General features: G+C 39.9%; 1 protein-coding gene across 1 annotated transcript; it reads left to right on the top strand.

Moving 5' to 3' along the window:
• Positions 1 to 1,769: 1,769 nt before the first annotated feature.
• LOC129354583 (NACHT, LRR and PYD domains-containing protein 3-like) lies at positions 1,770 to 2,903 on the top strand. The gene is made up of 2 exons (XM_055024043.1): positions 1,770 to 1,984; positions 2,125 to 2,903. Exons 1-2 carry the CDS (start codon positions 1,918 to 1,920, stop codon positions 2,688 to 2,690), a joined length of 633 nt encoding a protein of 210 aa, XP_054880018.1. The 5' UTR covers positions 1,770 to 1,917; the 3' UTR covers positions 2,691 to 2,903.
• The last annotated feature ends 9,718 nt before the right edge of the window (positions 2,904 to 12,621 follow it).

Below are 12,621 nucleotides of genomic sequence, written 5' to 3'. Positions count from 1 at the left end.
TCTTTATGACATGATGAATGAACTGAAATACTGTTAGTATTTTCTGTTACTATCAATCATCACAACAGTAATGATCTAAAGTAAGTACACCTTCATTTTATCAGAACTTCTCTTCTTCCTCATGAAGATTTTATCAACCTGCCTCTGATTTCACCTCAGAGCTTCTACTTCCTGGTTCTGTTGCTCTGGAGGAAAAAACTACAAGTCAGGTGAGCTGTGACGTCATCAGTTATACAACATCCGTCACATTTACTTTCAGTTTGAATTCACCTGTTCAGGTGCGACTCCAGTCCGTTTGTAGAGTCTCAGTTTGTTGTTTAAATTTTCTTCTTTAACTCTTTGGATATTTTGAACAAACTGTAAGTTTGATTTGTTTATTTATTGAACTTTTTCATCACTTTAACTTTTTCTTGATTGTTTCTATTCTCTGATGTTTGGAGAAAAGTTTAACTTTTGATTTCAGCTGAAACTTTAATATTTGCTATTTGAAGGCTAATATACAGGATTATTAGATTATTGATGAACTGGAATCAATCAACATGATGAACAGCTGATGTTTCACTGTTTTCTTCTCCAAACTGATTCATGTTTTTTATTTCCTGGTACTGAACTCTAGTCTCCACCATTAATGTCAGCAACAGTTTCCTCTTTCAAAATAAAATATTATTAAAATATTATTATTGATTCAGTCAAATTATTAAATAGTTAACATTTAATGCAGCAGATAATCCACTTTTAGAGATTAATAATTAACTAACTAAAATACTTCCTGTTGTTCAGGTTGAATCAGTGAATGTAAATGTTGCTCCATGTCTCCATCTAGTGGACTGATAGTAGAAGTGCAGCAGCTGATGGCAGCTTCCTCTGCCTCTCTGCTGTCTGACTGCATTCACCTGACACTGATATGAAGCAGAGAAGAAGAGCCAATCAGAGGAGGAGCAGCTGATCTTTTTCCAGCACTAATGATGTAAAGGATGATCAGAGTTGATGTGCAGATGAATGATGTGTGTTTCCTCTGCAGGTGAAGCTAGAAAGTGTGTGTGAGCTGATGTGGATTCAGCAGCATGGATCAGTGTGAGGACAGAGAGGAGGGAGTCCCTCCCTCTAAAACCACTCTGTGTGGGGAAGATGAGAGCCAGAGCAAAGGTCAGAGGTGAGGTCACCATCTCTAAGTGTCCACAGCCCTTTTCACACAGCGTTCACTATATCAGGCCAGAACAGACGTGGTGATGAAGCTGCTGCTGCTCTTTGCTGATTAAGTTTTAATCATCATGTTTCTGTCAGGATCCATCAGAGACTCAAACCAGAACCAGAACCAGAACCCAGCTGTGTGTCCTTTAAGAGTGACTGTTCAAAGCATCGTCCCATTGACTTTAAATCTCCTGGATCTCCACCATCAGAGAGGTGAGATGTTTCTACCTGCTGTAAGTGTGTATTGTGATGTTTTGTTTTTCTCCTTCAAGTATTTTACTGTGAAACTCTTGGTGATTTCCTCTGTGAAAACTGCTGGATGAATATTTCCTGACTTCGTAATTGTTCCTGGTTCCTCCACAGAGTGGACCAGCAGATCTCAGAGGTACCCAGTGGTTCATCTGCCCAGCAGCATCAAACACAGCTGGACTCCATATTTATGGTCTGTAAATGTACAACTACTTTTTTATGTGTTTTAGACCAGAGGACTGTCAGTCTGTCCAACATCCATCTGATGTTTGGCTCCATAATTTCAGTCTGATGTTTCCTTCATCTATTATTCTGTTCCAGCTGCTGGAGGACAACATTGTCACTTATGTGAAGAAAGAACTGAAGAAGATCCAGAAGGTTCTGATTGCAGATGACCTAGAACATTCAGAGAGTCAGAGAGATGATGAGGTGTTGGAAGGTGATGATGAAGAGCAGAGGAGGAGCAGAGAGGCAGTGATGAAGATCACACTGAACTTCCTGAGGAGGATGAAGCAGGAAAAGCTGGCTGACCATCTGCAGAGCAGTAAGAGAATTTCTTCAAAGATTTAATCTGATAGATAAATCAGTCATACTGATTTCTTATGTCTGAAGAGATGAAATAACATTTATTCCAGTCATCTTGATCTTTTTTTGTTAATGATTTTATGTTTTGTGTTAATTTAGAACATCTTGCTGCTTTTTGTCAACATCAACTTAAATCTGGTCTGAAGAAAAAGTTCCAGTCTGTGTTTGAGGGGATTGCTAAAGCAGGAAGTCCAACCCTTCTGAACCAGATCTACACAGAGCTCTACATCACAGAGGGAGGGACTGGAGAGGTCAATGATGAACATGAGGTCAGACAGATTGAAACAGCATCCAGGAAACCAGACAGACCAGAAACAACAGTCAGACAAGAAGACATCTTTAAAGTCCCACCTGGAAGAGATCAACCAATCAGAACAGTGATGACAAAGGGAGTGGCTGGCATTGGGAAAACAGTCCTAACACAGAAGTTCACTCTGGACTGGGCTGAAGACAAAGCCCACCAGAACATCCAGTTCATATTTCCATTCACCTTCAGAGAGCTGAATGTGCTGAAAGAAAAAAGTTCAGCTTGGTGGAACTTGTTCATCATTTCTTTAGTGAAACCAAAGAAATCTGCAGCTTTGAACACTTCCAGGTTCTGTTCATCTTTGATGGCTTGGATGAGAGTCGACTTCCACTGGACTTCCACAACAAGGAGATCCTGACTGATGCTACAGAGTCCACCTCAGTGGATGTTCTGCTGACAAACCTCATCAGGGGGAAACTGCTTCCCTCTGCTCTCCTCTGGATAACCACACGACCTGCAGCATCCAATCAGATCCCTCCTCAGTGTGTTGGCATGGTGACAGAGGTCAGAGGGTTCAGTGACCCACAGAAGGAGGAGTACTTCAGGAAGAGATTCAGAGATGAGGAGCAGGCCAGCAGGATCATCTCCCACATGAAGACATCACGAAGCCTCCACATCATGTGCCACATCCCAGTCTTCTGCTGGATCACTGCTACAGTTCTGGAGGATGTGTTGGAGACCAGAGAGGGAGGAGAGCTGCCCAGAACCCTGACTGAGATGTACATCCACTTCCTGGTGGTTCAGACCAAAGTGAAGAAGGTCAAGTATGATGGAGGAGCTGAAACAGATCCACACTGGAGTCCAGAGAGCAGGAAGATGATTGAGTCTCTGGGAAAACTGGCTTTTGATCAGCTGCAGAAAGGAAACCTGATCTTCTATGAATCAGACCTGACAGAGTGTGGCATCGATATCAGAGCAGCCTCAGTGTACTCAGGAGTGTTCACACAGATCTTTAAAGAGGAGAGAGGTCTGTACCAGGACAAGGTGTTCTGCTTCGTCCATCTGAGTGTTCAGGAGTTTCTGGCTGCTCTTCATGTTCATCTGACCTTCATCAACTCTGGGGTCAACCTGATGAAAGAAACATCAACATCTAAGAAATCACTATTTAATAAACGTAAAATAATTTCTCTCCACCAGAGAGCTGTTGACCAGGCCTTACAGAGTCCAAATGGACACCTGGACTTGTTCCTTCGCTTCCTCCTGGGACTTTCACTGCAGACCAATCAGAGACTCCTACAAGGTCTGCTGACAAAACAGGAAGTAGCTCACAGACCAATCAGGAAACAGTTCAGTACATCAAGAAGAAGATCAGTGAGAATGTGTCTGCAGAGAAAAGCATCAATCTGTTCCACTGTCTGAATGAACTGAATGATCGTTCTCTAGTGGAGGAGATCCAACAGTCTCTGAGTTCAGGAAGTCTCTCCACAGATAAACTGTCTCCTGCTCAGTGGTCAGCTCTGGGTTTCATCTTAGTGTCATCAGGAAAAGATCTGGATGTGTTTGACCTGAAGAAATACTCTGCTTCAGAGGAGGTTCTTCTGAGGCTGCTGCCAGTGGTTAAAGCCTCCAACAAAGCTCTGTAAGGACACACATTGTTAATGCAGTTATCTTTGATAGAAATATACTAATGATGAGGTAAATATATATGTTAATTTTTCAGCTTATATATTGTTGCATTGTCTCCTCAAAGTTTCTCACTGGGGGTGATGTGTGAAGGAGACACAGACTCCCTTCAGCAGCTGACATAGTGATACATATTAAAGCAGCAAAACTCGTCCTCTTTATGTTAAAATTTAAATTGTATTAATTTTGTTAATTGTGGAATTTTATCATTCTCTTTCCAGACTTCTTGTTTCCTGTAGTTATAAACTTTAAGGATGGAGGACTAACTATAAAATTAACCATTTCGCAACAAAAGGCATCAAAAACATGTGTAAAATAAGATAGATCCTTCTCTGTCCAAGAAAAACCTTGAAAAATATAAATTTTTGTAGAATTGTATTAATAACATATTTTCCTCCCTGTCTCCTCAGACTGAGTGGCTGTAACCTCTCATGGAGAAGCTGTGAAGCTCTGTCCTCAGTTCTCAGCTCCCAGTCCTCCAGTCTCAGAGAACTGGACCTGAGTAACAACAACCTGCAGGATTCAGGAGTGAAGCTTCTCTCTGCTGGACTGAAGAGTCCAAACTGCAACCTGGAAACTCTCAGGTAACTCTGGGCCATTCCATCCATCCATCCATCAGTTCAGACCTTAGTTTCTACCTCAATGTTGTCATTTTCTCATCATGTGATGAATTGTGTGTCTGCAGCTTATCAGGCTGTTTGGTCTCAGAGGAAGGCTGTGCTTCTCTGGCCTCAGCTCTGACCTCCAACCCCTCCCATCTGAAAGAGTTGGACCTGAGCTACAATCATCCAGGAGACTCAGGAGTGAAGCTGCTGTCGGCTGGACTGAAGGATCCACACTGGAGACTGGAAGCTCTCAGGTATGGAGGAACCTGCTGCAGGAGCAGAGAAGGTCTGATAGAGGAGGAAGAGGGAGAAATATCTTTAGTCAGTCTGCTAGGAAACATTTAGTTTGAAGCTTGTATACAGTCATATCATTTATAAATGAATGGATAACATTTTGAACCCCATTTTATCTCTTATTACAGTTTAATAACTCAAATTATCTCTGGTCATTTTGGTTGTGTAACTTTTCAAATAGCAGCTCATTTAAACTATAAGAATCTTCCCCATGGTTCTGAATGAACCTGGGAAACCAACCCATCTACTGAACCACAATAACATGGTATTCAGAGCAGCAGGGGGCCAAATATAGCTCCATGTGGAACCAAGAGGTTGGAGAGAGAAAATCAGTTGAAACTGTTTCCTATCAGAGTTCAGTTTGTCTCTCTGTCTTCACAAACCAGGAGCATCATGGGCTGGGCGGGGCTTCCACTGATGGATCTACTGAGGAAATACAAGAAGCTGATTGGCTGATTTAAAAATAAGTTAAAAATATGCAGATTAATGATATCATATAAAAGATATGATATGTAATTGTAGAGACACAGCTGGGAAACAATTTGGACTTTAAAAGAATATTTCATGGAGATCTAGACCAATCAGCCCAAATGAGGAAAGATCAGAAAATGGTCGATGGATGTGGAAAAGTTCTCAAAAAGTGAAACAAAGATTCACAACTTTCAGGACTTAATGAAACCAAAAATACACAAAAACATGAAGCAAACTGTTTGAGGCAGAGTTTAGCATTTTTATTTGTATGGTAGTTTGTCCTCAACTAGGTGGCGCTAGAGTCAGGAGGAGCAGCCTGGAGAAAAGGCTGCTCCTCCTGATCTGTTTCCAAGCAGTCAGAGTGTAGAAGTTGAGAGCTGGAGAAGTTTCCTCCTGTTGCTGCAGCAGCAGAGATGTTCTGCTTCATGGACTAAATCAGGTTGGAAAGAGGAGAGATCTTTACTGAGCTGCAGGATAAAAGCTGCTGAAACATTTCAACTCTTTCTGGAAACTAATGAGACAGAAAAACAATGGATGTTTTTACCATCCAGACCTTTGGAACCAGTTCAGCTCAATAATTCAGTTGTATCTGTGGAAGATGAACAGATTTGATGTGAAATGATGAAATTCTTCATTTCTATCTGATGTTCCAGCAGATCTGTAGAAAATGGAGCTGCAGCTCTCAGACATTTCATGTTTTCTATCAATGAATCCACTGATTAAAGCAGGAATCTCATCTCCATGTTCTCCTCCAGAGGTTCTCAAGGTTTGTTCCTGGAAGCTTCTGCTGGTTCCTCCAATCCAGGCTCCGCCCCCTTTAGAGGAAATCTGTCCATATATGGCGCTAAGAGTCACCTTGATGCTGCAAAGCTTTGTTCAGGGATGAGATGTCAGGATGTTGGTGTCAGTCTGTTCCAGGCTTTAGTTGTTCTCCTCATGAGGAGCTGAAGTCTCTGACAGGAACGTGGAGCTGAACAGGAGAAGAACTTGAAGCTTCTTCTTGGCCTCTGATTGCAACAGCAGGACAATCCAACACACTTCATCTGGAAATATTTCTTTGACCCGCAATCAGTGTGAAGGCAGGCCAGCTCCACATCAGAGCTGAGATCTTCTCTGTCCTGCATGCTGGAAATGTAGAAGTCCAGCAGCTCCTGGTCAGTGACATCAGAGCGTGACATCATCAGCAGAGTGATGATGTCATTTCCTCTGAGAGCAGCTTGGAAATCTGAGAGGAAAGATGCAAACAAAGACTCTCTGGACTGTTGGATCTGCTGGTTCTGGTTCCAGATGCTCCTTGGACACTTTCACAAGCCATTACTGCAGCTGCTGGATTCAGGATGCTTCTTCTTCTTCTTGGGCTCATTGTAAATGTGTGCAGCGCCACCTGGTGGTGCTGGTTGGTAGAGGAAGTGCTGAAAGGTTGGAGGTGTTTGTCAGAGGTGTGTGATGATGGAAGCCTCTCCCTGGTTTGTGAGTCTGAGCTCAGAGATCAAATGTTTGATTCTTGTTGAATCTTTGTTGAATGTGATGCAGCTTCTCCTTTTGAATGTTTGTATTTCTGGATATTACAGTGAGGCCACAGCAGGTTTTCAGCAGCAGGGCTGTTTAGTGTTTCATTCCTTCATCTGTGTGTGGGAGTGTGGATGGATCAGGTATCCAGGTGTTGATCAGAGTTTAGATTGATTGTATTTTAATGCTGATTATTAAATCAGGTGGAGCTTCCAGAAATGTTTCCTTAGTTTCCTGATGTCCTTTTAGGCTTCAGTGAGTTTCTTCAGGTTGTTACTGCGGGATTTCCTTTCTCCTCTCTGTTGGAGCTTTTCCTGTGTTTGGAGAAATGAGTTGTGCTGCAGCAGCACCAACTGTCCTTCCTACATCCACTGCAGTTTGCAATCCAGATGTTGGACTGTTCCTGTCTCAGTGGAGGACAAAAACTACACTTGGCTGCAGCATGCGGAAAGGGCGGGGACGGACCATTGTCAGTCTCAGACCTTATATGGAAATGGGACTATTGCGTTCCAGAAATGAAGGGGGCGCTAGTGACACCATTTCCTGTATCAGCCGTGTTTCAATATTATAATAATAATTACGCATTTTATTTGACAACGCTTTAAAAACACCCAATAACACTTTTAACATTTAAAATTAATTACATATTAACTACAAATTAAACAGTAAGGAAATGACATACCACGTGTTACGTCACGTGGTATGTCCCTATTTATTTTTAAATCTTTATTAAATCTTTGTTTTCGGATGTTAAAATTATATTAGTAACAAACAATCTAAAATAAGCAATAATAAGGAATCATTATGGAGATGTATTTATCTATCCTTACACCCTAACTTTCCCAAACAAAAGTCATAAAACATAAATTAACATTGTAGAGACAAATGTACACTATATTAAGAACACATTTATCAATCCATCAATGATTTTACTCTCAGGTTATCCGTGCAGTGGGTGATGAGAGCTGCTGCAGGGACCCTGGACAGATCGCCAGTCCGTCACAGAAAAACAGATATAAACAAATACTTGCTGGTGTTGAAGTTCAAACAATAGATTTTGATGTTGTGAATGGTACTCTTAAAATAAATAAGTTAAAATCTAAAATAGAATATCCTTTGCCTTATTTAATAAGGACTAGATGGAAAAGAGGCCGATAGTCAAAATCATTGACTAAACAGTAAAACGTTTAGTCAATTTTGGCCAACTTGGTCCATCCATTCACAAAACACTTGTTCTGTTTATTTGGCAAATATTTTTCTTATTCACATTGTGAATACAATTTACAAACAAATTAAATTACTTTTGAACTTCTAACAAGCTCGACTGTTATCATTGTTTACCATAATGTCTTAACCAGTAAACTGATTGGTGTCCCACTATTCTGTTTAGAAATTCAAAATCAATTCTACCAATTGCAATTGATTCATAAACTGAGTCCCAAAGACCTTAAATATGCCATTGTTGCAAAACCCAAGTGATTCATTTAAAAATGTAAATGTAGCTTCAACCTGGAAAGACTCACAGAAAGTAGGTTTTAGAAAGTTCATTTGATAAGAAATAATCTTCAGACCCCGGCAGTAGACACTGAGCTGGTAACAGTCAGAGAGAATGATTCACTGTTGGGTTTCTTTTTCTCTATGAAAACCTTTTTGAATAAATTCACTTGATACATAAATTAAATCTGTGTAAATTGTAACCGTCTTCATCTCTGATCACGGCGCCGGTCTCATCTCCCTTCCTTCACAAACTCCGGCTTGATGTGCAACTGCTCCTCACCTGAGCCTCCATCACCTCCACCTGGTCTCCACCTTCACTCAGCTCACCTTTAGTCTTATGTTTGTATTATGACTTTGTAACTAAACAATGTTCTGTATGTTCTTGCTTTATTATAAAACAACAGTTGATTCTGACTGTTAAAACAAACAACTTAGCCGTCAGGTTTGTAAAGAACATTTGTAATGATTCCAGTCATTGTTTAAAAAGTATAGGAAACATTGCATTTACACATTTAAATATTGCAAGTTATTAACTTAGCATGTATTTCAAATTTTTAAAACTAGGTGATCCAATTGCTAAACAACACTGTTACAATATTTACAACTACTTTATTGGATCTACTCTCTCCAACAATGCAGCCACAATGTAACACATTTCTGTACAAACTAAATAATGTAAATCAACTGAGCTACAACAAAAGGAACATTCAAAATGTACATAATATTGAAATACATTATGAAAACAAATGACTGAACAAGTCAAAAGGCAAATGTGCTCAGCATAGATGATTTAAAATGACATTTCACAAAAACACAATGTGTGACAACTGAAATGTGTGAAAGACTATAGAAAACAACTAATACTGTCCTAGCATTCAGTACTGGCATTCAGGGCAGTGTCCAGATGTGCCATCAGAGTAGTAACGAGGGAACTCTCCTCATCTTCCACGTCCAGTGAAGCCCACACAGTCTTTATGTTGCCGGTTGCAGGAAGAACATCTTACAACCGCAAAAGGAATCCTGTTTTCTGCCTTGAATGATTCTGAAAATGTCGCCCAGCTGATCTCACCTGTTGATGAAAAAACTGATTTTATGTAGTTGAAATCTAATTTCACATGTTTTAGGTGAAAAAAGTCAAAGGTCTTTACCATCTAGCCAAGCAAAGTGAGTCTTCTTCCTGAAAACTGGGTCAGACACAATGGCTTCTAAGCACTTGCAGGTCAATGCCAAGGTGAGGGAAGATGTGCCTCCCTGTATCACCTCCTGGAGAACAGCTTCCAGTGCAATCAAAGGCATCTGAAAATAATAATAATAAAAAAACATGTGCAATGCAAGACTCATACTGGAAGAATGGCTATGACATGATTATGAATGAATCTTAAAAAAAGAAATGAATAAAATTTAAAAAAAAAACATCTATATACATTGCAGATATTTTAAAAGACGTGATTCATTCTCACTCAGAACAGAGCGAAGACTCAGCCTAATAGCTACTAAGATAAAAGAAAAAGGTTATTACACCAGGAAATATACAAATGATTGGAAGAACAAAAGGCATGTTTGAATTAATCACTGTAGATTCTTTAACGTTGTTGTAACTGTTTTGTAGGATTTAACAATTAATGGCTTCCAGATAACACATATATGTTCTGCACAAAATGAACAGCCAAAGATTAACTAATCGGATTTACTCAATTACTCTGTAACTTTGATTAAAAAAAATAATAATTAGGACCATTTTTCCAAATGTTATATACTCTTGAGTTAATGTTGTTGATATGCAACATAATGCGAGAAACTTAACTGAATGAAGAACACATTTTAATCCATAAAAGATTAAAACACGATACACTGATAAATGTTGTTTATGTTAGGTTTCCTCTGACCTTAATTTGTTGTCTTGTATTAAAATACCTAACAGTGCACATAACTTCATTTTTATTAATGTCTGCTGAAATAAATGGGTAATATTACATTGCACATTATAATCAGTAAAACAGTACTTAATAATAGCCATTTCACAAAATACTTTGTTACTTTTAAATGTGTAGTTTGCTGCACAGTTACTAAAAATACATTGAAGTAGTGCTGCTCGTCATTACAGTATCATCTCTGGGTTCCACTTATGATGGCAGCTGTTAGCTTATAAAAAAAGCTGTTAGTTTATAAAAAATATTAGACTTTCAAGAAATTTAACATTGGTGTACAAAAACATATTTAAAATATTAACCTTTAAAAATGAAATAAAAACACTAGAAAACTGATAAGATGTAAAAAAAACATTCATAAGTGTAGTTTTACATACTGTTATGTTGAACCATAGCAGTTGTTGCTATGTGGTTCTGTACCTTTAAGACTCCTCCGCACTGTATGAGCAAAGGGGACAGCGGTATTTGTCTTCAGACAGTACGGGAAGAATTTTCTGTCCGATCCCAATGTTGCAAATTGATAAGCATCTGTATAACGAAAAAAATTGGGCATAAAATACATTTCTCAAGTATACATTTTCTTTCTACTTTTCGATTTTATCTAATGATGCCCTGCACGGAAATAATTAGCTATGCTACATGCTAAATTTGCCTTCCCCTGTACGAACTACGAATTTCACTCGTTTGCAGCTGTCAATTATATTTTCAACCTAATCTAGAAAAAGCGCTTTGATGTACTATGTGAAAAAAGTTTTAATAAGGTAGAAAATACCTTTTGCTGACTTTGTGCTTGTTCCGTTATGATAGCGTTCCAAACGTCAATGGCGAAACCTCTCAAACTTCTTCCAATCGACCTCTTCACCCCGCTTCTTTAAGGTATTAGTGATTGTGAAAATAGCGCCCCTTCATTTCCGGAATGCAATAGTCCCAATTCCATATAAGGTCTGAGACTGACAGTGGTCCGTCCCGCCCCTTTCTGCAGGCTGCAGTCAAGACCCTCTCGAGGACAATGTGTGTCTGAGAGACATGTAATGTCCATGTTTGCTGCTGAAAGAGACTGATGGTCTGACCCCCCTCCTCCTTTCAGGGTGGAGCCTGCTGGAGGCCGATTCTTGACTCCAGGTCTATGGAGATGTAAGTGTTTTTTCATCTGATTCATGACAACAAAGCAGCTCACATTCAACCATCTTCAAACTGTCACATCACTCATTCAGGAGTCAAAGTGTCAATAAATGATCAATAACTGCAGCTGGATTGTGTTTGTTCTCCATCAGATTCCTGTCAACTCACCATCGACACAAACACAGTGAACAGAAACTCAAACTGTCTGAAGACAACAGGAAGGTGACACATGTGGAGGAGCATCAGTCATATCCTGATCATCCAGACAGATTTGATAACTGCTATCAGCTGCTGTGTAGAACTGGTCTGACTGGTCGCTGTTACTGGGAGGTTGAGTGGAGAGGAGATGTTGATATATCAGTGAGTTACAGAAGAATCAGGAGGAAAGGATTCAGTGAAGACTGTTGGTTTGGATGTAATGATCATTCCTGGAGTCTGATCTGCTCTGATCGTCATGGTTACTCTGTCAGGCACAATAACATAGAAACTCGTCTCTCCTCCTCCTCTGTCTCTAACAGAGTAGCAGTGTATGTGGACTGTCCTGCTGGCATTCTGTCCTTCTACAGAGTCTCCTCTGACTCACTGATCCTCCTCCACACCTTCAACACCACATTCACTGAACCTCTGATTCCTGGATTTGGGTTCTTGTGGTTCAGTTCTGGTTCTTCAGTGTTTCTGAGCTGATTTGAGTCTAAAGAGTCTAAAGTTTTTCCTTGTCAGAGAAACTCTCTCACTGTTGAACAGATAGTTCAGTCTCTACAATCTATTTCTTGGTGAAACGATTCTGATTGAGTCCTTGGAAACTTTTTCTTCTTCTAGTCCCTTTAAGATGGAAGCTGGGATTTTTCCAGGATTATTCCAGGATTATTCCAGGATAATTCCAGGATCCACATGTTTTTCAGTTTGTTTTCTTGTCATAGCTTCACTCTATCAAGAGATGCTGGTATACTGTGGTGATGCAGCAGGCAGAAAACCCAGGATATAGTTAAATGATGGTTTTAATAGTAAAAATAGTCCAAGTGGAAACACAAAAACAGGCAGCATGGCTGAGCTGAAGCCAGGGCTCAACGCCGGTAGCAACTGTTCATCCTGGTGGACAGAAGAACAGGCTTGACAAAATGATGTGAAGAACGATGAGGACCCGATGAGGAACAAAGGACAACCGTGGGATTAAATACACAGATGGTAATCACAGAAACGAGAAACACCTGGGAACAATCAAGGGGAAACAGGACAACGC

The sequence above is a fragment of the Poeciliopsis prolifica genome, unplaced genomic scaffold (genome assembly GCF_027474105.1).
Source record: "Poeciliopsis prolifica strain line A6 unplaced genomic scaffold, Auburn_PproV2 SCAFFOLD112, whole genome shotgun sequence".
Lineage (NCBI taxonomy): Eukaryota > Metazoa > Chordata > Actinopteri > Cyprinodontiformes > Poeciliidae > Poeciliopsis > Poeciliopsis prolifica.
The sequence above is the reverse complement of the archived record's forward strand: the minus strand, read 5'-3'. Positions and strand labels throughout refer to the sequence as shown.

What these genes read in the sequence shown, in the direction of transcription:
- LOC129354583 (XM_055024043.1), top strand. Translation starts at nt 1,918, where the DNA reads ATGAAGATCACACTGAACTTCCTGAGGAGGATGAAGCAGGAAAAGCTG. An exon ending in GGCTGACCATCTGCAGAGCA is followed by an intron (nt 1,985 to 2,124) that starts GTAAGAGAATTT and finishes GTGTTAATTTAG; the next exon opens with AACATCTTGCTGCTTTTTGT.